Source organism: Cynoglossus semilaevis, chromosome 18, assembly GCF_000523025.1.
Source record: "Cynoglossus semilaevis isolate Cse_v1.0 chromosome 18, Cse_v1.0, whole genome shotgun sequence".
NCBI lineage: Eukaryota > Metazoa > Chordata > Actinopteri > Pleuronectiformes > Cynoglossidae > Cynoglossus > Cynoglossus semilaevis.
The window spans coordinates 11,628,199-11,636,230 of record NC_024324.1 but is presented as its reverse complement, the minus strand read 5'-3'; the positions used below and the strand labels follow the sequence as shown (position 1 = coordinate 11,636,230).

The following is an 8,032-nucleotide window of genomic DNA, read 5'->3' as shown; positions in this document are numbered from 1 at the left end:
CTCATCACAGAGACCCAGTGTCAGCTGTGGGTGGTAGAAGACCGCAGCATCAACCAGATCGAAGGGGACTTCGACGACTACAAACGAGAAGTACTGGAGGCCCTCGGAGAAACCATGATCAACAAGGTCGACGCATGAAAACAAAGCGATGTTACAGCCACACCTTCTACACCCCGTCTGGAACAGCACCTGATTGGCTCTCAAGACTGCTACTGCAACAGTTTATCAAGCAATTAAGAACATTTTTCCATGTAACATAACACACGCTACAACGGCCAAACAATACTTTTAACGATGGTTTATTCTTTTGTGTACATGCAAACGAATATTAAACAGGTTGGAATTTGAGATTAACATAGTGGAAAAAGAATAAAGTTATTACAATTTACAGTTACGTTGCCTCTTTCACTTTAGGTAATCTGCGTAGATCTTCTTGACTTTAGCTACTTCAGTCTCATCAGGGATTATTTCACCGTACCATTTGTACCAGCTGTCACCGGCGCTTAGGGAAGGTGGAGGCGGGGTTTTACCCACGGCATCGTGAGAGCTGGAGAAATCCTGTTCTGAAAAGTGCACGTATGGAATCTGAAAGGTGAGGAAACCTGGAGAGAAAAAAAAACAAAAAACAAAACGTCAGGTTGTGCATCTTCATCTGGTAATAAAAAACAAAACAATAAAAACACTGGACACAGGTATTTGCCCACTTCTCTACCACAATATGTAATATATTTTGGAGTTGAAGACAAAACTATATTAATTTCTAGCCCAGGCGTGGGCAAACTTTTGATTCGCGGGCCACAATGGGCCCTAAAATTTGACAGAGGGGCCGGGTCAGGAGCAGATAGATGGAGCGTTCGTACGAACTAAAACAAATGACATGTACAATAAATGTCAGTGAGTCAAGGCTAAAATGCTCTCTGCCTCGTCTATGCCATCTATTGGGAAAATGCGGGCATTGCGGGGGAAAGGTAGAAATATAATGAAAATAGAAACAAATAACATAATTTGGAAAAGTTTGGTGGGCTGGATTGTAAAGCCCAACGGGCCGCATCTGGCCCCCGGGCCACAGTTTGCCCTTGCCTGTTCCAGCCTGTTTTCAGGGGTTTCAAACAAGCTTCAAGCATATATTAAGTAATCAAAACCTTGGTATTTATTATGTTTATACTTAATTTTTCAATCCCAGACACAGTTCTTCACCTCAGTTTCGATTATTACAACCATCATCAATTCCCTCGTTTTCTCGTTGAATTATAACAAAAATTCTGACAAAAAAAAAAATCTTTCAACAACTGCTCAAATGTTGCTGCTTTTCTTCACTTCAGTGTCTGGATGTTTGTGGATTGTCTGTTTTATTTTTTCTAACTGGATTTCCATTTCAAAGTGACACATACCGTGATCTTTTGCTGTGCCGACGGCTTTGACGAGCAGCTTCTGTTGTTTCATACAAATACCTGGAGACGAGCAAGTCAGGTTAGCAGCAGGAAGAACAGGAAAACGCATGCATCGCGATAGGTGACGCGACGAGAGGACTCACCAGTTCGAGTCGGATCGTACACTATTCCGGTTTCGGAATTAATGAATTGCTTCAGCAGTTTCACATTCTACAGAGGGACAGAGAATTAGGGTTACTGGCAGAAAGAGTTAATCAGATGTGTATGATAGCAGACTAACATTTATGATCAGTTAAAAAAAACAACTCCTTTCTATAAAAGTGCTGTTCTTGATCATGTGGTTTCAGGTTTATCTGGTAGATTACCCTGTACTATGGCTGTTTACTAGGGTTGTGAAGGGCTGTGTGTTTGCTGGTGGCAAACACATGTAAGTGTTTATGTAAATTTGCTGAATTCTGCAGTGACTGATTTCATCGTCACAACAACCTCACAACCCGAGTATCACATGCATTGACCTTTACATGTCAATAGGTAAATGATGGTAGGTAAATCCCCCCCCCAAAAACTCACATCTGCATACAATTACTAAACTCCTTGTTACTTTAAATGGGCTTAAAGTACCCTTTATTACCCTAAAGTACCCAGCTGATGAAGTAGTGTGATTGGTAAAAAGAGTGACTGATACGCTAACAACAGTGTTTCCCAAACCTTCGCAACCCAGGTCAATAGACATTATTCATGAACTCCTAGGAAACACTATGTGAGATGACCCAAAAAAAAAAAAATCTCAAACCCAGTCTCTGAGAAACAATATCCTAACCAACCTGATGATGGACGATAATGTTAGGATCCCGACAAATTGGACATGGGTTTCCACAGACCTTTACTCCTCTCTAAAGAAACAGAGCTCACATTAGCTTTGGTACATTTAGTTTTAAAATGTTATAAATAACGTGTGTAACTACTGTAACGTGAACCATCTGGGATGGAATAAAGGGAGACGTCTTACAATACAGGTCTTGCGAGTCTTCTGTGGCGGTATCCCTCCTTTGTGATTCCTCCTGTACCCTGTCCACACAGAACTGGTCCCATATTTCTCTATGTATTCTGTAATTACAAAATATACCATATAAATATACCATGAAAATAATGTGATGACAAGAAACCCTTTTTTTAATTTAGTTTCAACAAATGGTGTATAAAATTACCCTTACACCAAAATGCTCATTCTGCTAAGTTTGAAAACTTTTCATGTCTGCTTATTTTGGTGTTATTTTAATGACCAAAGACAATTTCATTTTAAAAAATAACATATAATATATATATATTTTGTTCTTGTCTGGGGGTGTTATTTGTAATTTCAATGTTAATTTATTGATTTTATTTTTACCCCAAAGCAAATTTTAATTGAAACCCATCTGAATGCTTTATTAAAGCAAATTTAATATATATCATAAATATTGGTATATGTTTATCAGTTCTACTTTTTGTTAATTATGCTCTACTTTTATCTGTGTAAGTTTAGACACAATGAGAGTTTGAAATATCAAGTACATTAAGAATATTATTATTATCATTACTGTTGGCACCTTCACTCTCCAGGTAGTCCCAGGGTCTGTCCTTGTAGCGAGAGGTGACCACTTTAGGCTTAGCAGCCTTTTCAGCTGAAGCCTCATTGCAGAAAGAATGACTTGGAAGCATGAACGGTGAGGTTCTCAGACATGGTTGTCCTGGTATCCTCTGTAAGGACTGTATATACAAAATAATCTTTTATCAGTATCTCAGACAGGCACAAACATGGAGAACACATTTGCATGTCAAAAAAGTAATCAAAAAAATAACCTATATTTATACTACCCCAAAAAACTGCATTTATCTTATTCATTTTTTATTTTATGGTCTCTATAGTCATTGTACCACGAGGATACAAAGAAACTCTGCTTTTAATCCATCACCAAAAAATAATGTTAATCACACAAGCTTGTTATGTATCCCATTATGATATAACAGGATTACAAAACAATAAAAAAATCTTGTAATTTTGTTTTTCTTTAAAACTGGTATTTTATTAGTATTTCCAAAATTCACACAGTCGTGCTTTTGTCTTTACATGTATTAGTAATTTATGTATAAAGATACATTTGTTGTTAATTTTGCCCTCAACAGGATAAAACGTTCTTGACAGAATTAAATTCAGGTTTCAGCATTTACCTACATAAAATATTCTTCTCATCACTCATTCACAAACAAATCTATATAGGTTTCTTGTATTTTTAGTGACTCTTCTGCATACAATGAAGAATCTTTTTTGCTTTGAAGAATATCCTAATCCTCCTTTTGTGACTCTTTTGCATACACTGAAGAATCTTTTTTACTTTGAAGAAAATACATAAAGCTAAGCAGTGACGTCAAAACAGTCTTGGAATGAGTAATAAAGCCGACCATATATATATTTATTTATATATAGACTATAGAAGTTAATTATATCGTGTTAAAATACATCAACATTAACACGAAAATACTTAGGGCACAAAACGCCATAACGCCTGACCGATACTGGTGTTATCTTCTTACAAATATATGCAAGTATTATCCTCTGAATACATTGATAGAATCGTTGTCGCAGAGAATAGCTATTTGCAATACCTGAAATGGTCTCAGTGGCTGTAAAATTGACGGCGTGATACGGCACAGAAGGTTCCCGATAAGCTGCATGGAGGCAGCCATTTCGCTGTCATACGGTGTCGCGGGGTAAAAGGTAAACGTGAAGTGACGCAAATGAGTTGAGTTACATTTGTTTTTACATTATTTTAAATATTTATAATAATGCAATACTAATCCAAATTATATTTGTATTTATAAGTGCAACTGTGACTCTTCGCTTATTATGTTATATAATATTAGGCAGTTTGTTTTAAAATGCATGCGTGTCCGAATTGATCACGTGACTAATCCGTTTAGACCGACGAGTCGCCATTTTCAACTATTTACAACTTTTTTTAAATGTAAAATTAATTGAATAAACGCGGAGTTGTAATTCAAATACTACTTTCCCGTCGATGTTCTATGGAAATACATAGAAATAAGTCAATTTAATTGTCTGCAAAGTGATCTATGACCAAAAGTTGTGACAACAACATGGCAAACGCCATTTTGCCCTTGTACGCACGGTAAGGTCAGCCGTCGGCCATTTTATTACAGTTACGTACGAGCAAAAACGCTCTTTGTGACGTAAAAAACGTCACCAAGTATAAAAGCCAAGTCCCTCCTTCCGAGTTCATTCCTGGATTTGGTCAGAGGTAAGTGAAGTCATGAAGACATGAACGCTTTATTAAACTAGTATTTAGACGTTGAATTTAGTATAATGTTGCCTACTATCTTAATTTTATATTAATACAACCAGAGGAAAACGAAAATTACCGGACACGAATCAAATATTTGTTTTTTGTGTGTTTTTACAGGTATGAATGTGTTTTCCCGAAGACTCAGCCGTCGAGGACTTTGAACAACTCAACTCAAATTCATATTTTTTCTTCAAGTAATGGACATTTGATTACTCTTTTTGCCTCCAATTTTGTCCTGAAGGAAAGGCTAGCTCCTAGCTACCACAACCCCACCCATAAGAAGTCTTTTGAGTTGATATTAAAACAATGAAGTTTGAAGACATAAAATTAATAATATAAGCTAATAAGTGCCTGTAAGCACACTATAATATACCTGGAAGCTGGGGATCTGTATTAAGAATAGTAAGTTGAATTGAAATTCATAACAATATCAACTATCCGTATATAACTGTTTCCTAGTGATAGCTGGCTAAGCAGGCAAATTGAGAAACGTTTAGTTGTTAAAATTCTAAATTTTAGATTCTAGCATGAGCTCACACAGGAAAGCGGGCGGAGGCTCTTGGCTCCGTGTCTTTGTGTGTGAGACGAAATGGGCGACATTTTCTAAGTATAAGCTGTGAACTCGCCGAAACAGCCATAAGCAATCTATTCATAAAGATTGCCGTAGGCGTAGCAAATACTAGCTCATGAAGTCGGACTTTTCCCTGCCAGATATGTTTTGCAGTGGCTTCTCCATGGGACGAACACTTAACCGCAATCTACACATAAAGATTGCATTAGAATGGGGATGTGGACGGTACTGAGTTGAAATGCTAGCGCAGGGACTCGCAGAACGCATTCATCCCGGTCTCGGCAATCTGTGGATAAAGATTGCAACACGACTCGAGCGGAGTGGTCTCGAGTACAAACAGTCGGAATTGGCAAATGTGTTGGATTAGCTGTGGTCTGCTCTTCGGGACAGCTAACGCTGTTCATTGTCCGGCTGTCCGCGCTCCCCGAAGCGGACATTGGGGACTTGTTGTTTTTCCTCCTTGTCATTTAAAAAAAAAATAGAATTGATGTAGGGTAATCTCGGTTGTATTTATAGACTTTTAAGCGCGCATTCGTCTTACAGACCTGTTTGTCCTGTCAGCCAGCGTCATATTTGCTGAAATTATTGTTTCAATGTTTATGTAGGTTTTGGTTTGCCGTTGCTGGAGTGGTTAACAGGGGGAGGGACTCTGATCAGCATCCACCTCTTTTGTCGAGCAGCTCAGCCATAGTGGCAGCTCTGTGCTCAGCTATGACTTATGTCAGCATAAGCGCCGGCCCTTTTATAACCTGGGCGTATAGTGTTATTCGGCGGATCCAGCCTTTCTCCTTCAATACGTAGCTACCCCATTCGCAATTAATCTCTCTTGTTTGACATTGTTTTTTTGTTTTGAGTTCGTGGGTATTAATTACGACAGTACATTGTTTGCAGTGACTATTCGATCACAGCGCCAAGGTACTAATGTCATTCCCTCTCCCCCCTCCTAAACCTTGTCATGTATAACAATGTTTGTGACATTTACAGGGATTGTGTTATATGCAGTGTTTTGGAGGTCTGAGGCTATATAAAACTACCACTACTGTAAAACGGGTAAGAATTGACCAATTCCTCACATTTCCTGTGGATTGATTTCCACCGTGATTGTAGGTTTACTCAAGAATGCAAAACTTCTACAAAAGTGGTAAATATGAAATAATTTGAAACCTAGAAATTGCATGCTTGGGGGATTCAGTCAAGGTTCTGAATGTAAAAAATAGATTTACATAACACTTTACTAGACATTTAATTTTACCTTATATTTTTTTTCAGTAAAAAATAGATTTACATACCACTTTACTAGACATTTAATTTTACCGTATTATATTTTTTTCAAATTTTTTCAAATTAATGCTGCTCCACTATTACAAACAGTATATAATGCTCTTTTGTACAGTTTTGCAGTGAGAAAGAGTTCCCACTAGGTGGCAGTAATTGTCTTTGTTTATAATTGAATGCAAACGAGCTCGTCACAGATGATAATCATTAAGATTTTAGATAGATGTGGTAATAGATTAACAGTCACACATTAATACTAATACATTAAACCAATTCATATTCTTAATTCATGGTGTCCATGTTTCCTGAATTATTTTCATCAGACACCAAATCAGAATTGGGTTTATATGTTGTGAGTTTTTTTTAAACATGATTTTTGAGTTTTATTGTGATCAATTCCTGTTATTAAAAATAATTACTGCCACAATTGATAACTTGCATATATCTCCCTTTTGGTGCCCCCATGTCAGGTTAGGCTTTTCACACTTTTCTCTTTTATTACATATGTATTTAATAAATGTTTATAGCAATTCTTTTTTTAAATTTCAACAGTTACCACAATTATCTGAGTTTAACTTAAAATATTATTCTTATTGAAATTTAAAGAAAAAAAAAAGCTTTTATTTAGTAAAAACAAACGAGTAATTTTCCGATTGAGCTGTACTTATCTAACCTACCTAACCTTCCGTACACACAATGAACATCAAATTCCACACTCCTAACCTTCCGTACACACAATGAACATAGAAAACATCAAATTCCACACTCCCAAGTAATTGTACCCATTAAACAATTAGGGACGAAACTTCACCCTACAGTGTTTGTTCCTGTTGTCTTGGTTCTCTTGGTGACACTGCAAACAATCAACTTTAGGGCCAAAGTTGTAAAGCAACCAGTGAATACCTCGTCTTCGATGGAAGGAAACAATGCTGGCTTTTTAGAAGCTTTTGTGTCCTGTTAGATCATCTTTCTAAGTCAGTTTTTGTCTTGTGGGGGAAGTTGTGCCGAGGAAGATCAGCGTAGCTTGCCACAAATATTTAGCATAAAGAACAAAGTAAAGGAAAGTTGGGCAGAATCTTGGATGAGAGATCCGTGTTGCCTTGTGATATCGTCGTGTATCGTGTTGCCTTGTCACTTTTTAAGGCTGTTGTCATATTGATCGTGATACTTGGTGGTACTTGTATGAGGACGCGAAAGATGATGTAATAAAGATGGGTTTGGATTCGGGTGGTTTTGGTATTGAATAGTGTTCATGTTCCCCGTGGAGTTCTGCTGCTTAATATCTGGCAGGCAAATGGTCCAATGTAAACATCAGTTGAATATTTATTATTCAAGAATAGACAGAAGACTGCCTTACGTAAGAGAACATGTAATACACTATTGGAAGTATTAACAAGTATATTAACTCTTCATTGTGTTTCAGACATGGCAGGTGGACCTGTTGACCCCAG

At 37.2% G+C, this 8,032-nt stretch overlaps 1 protein-coding gene across 3 annotated transcripts; it reads right to left on the bottom strand.

Annotated features, from left to right (window-relative positions):
* Positions 1 to 283: 283 nt before the first annotated feature.
* On the bottom strand, positions 284 to 4,193 carry mrps18b (mitochondrial ribosomal protein S18B). 3 transcript variants are annotated; one of them, XM_008331800.3, is made up of 7 exons: positions 4,038 to 4,193; positions 2,981 to 3,140; positions 2,401 to 2,498; positions 2,216 to 2,284; positions 1,535 to 1,601; positions 1,392 to 1,451; positions 284 to 602 (listed from the first exon to the last, which is right to left on the bottom strand). In XM_008331800.3, the coding sequence occupies exons 1-7, from the start codon at positions 4,116 to 4,118 to the stop codon at positions 406 to 408; spliced, it is 732 nt and encodes a 243-aa protein (XP_008330022.1). In that variant the 5' UTR covers positions 4,119 to 4,193; the 3' UTR covers positions 284 to 405. The 3 variants fall into 3 exon arrangements, with proteins under 3 accessions (XP_008330022.1, XP_016896824.1, XP_008330023.1); XM_017041335.2 differs by having other exon boundaries at positions 2,273 to 2,284; XM_008331801.3 differs by lacking the exon at positions 4,038 to 4,193 and adding an exon at positions 3,607 to 3,639.
* Positions 4,194 to 8,032: the final 3,839 nt, after the last annotated feature.

What these genes read in the sequence shown, in the direction of transcription:
- mrps18b (XM_008331800.3), bottom strand. Translation starts at nt 4,118, where the DNA reads ATGGCTGCCTCCATGCAGCTTATCGGGAACCTTCTGTGCCGTATCACG. An exon ending in GTACGATCCGACTCGAACTG is followed by an intron (nt 1,452 to 1,534) that starts GTGAGTCCTCTC and finishes GCTCGTCTCCAG; the next exon opens with GTATTTGTATGAAACAACAG. An exon ending in CGGCACAGCAAAAGATCACG is followed by an intron (nt 603 to 1,391) that starts GTATGTGTCACT and finishes TTTTCTCTCCAG; the next exon opens with GTTTCCTCACCTTTCAGATT.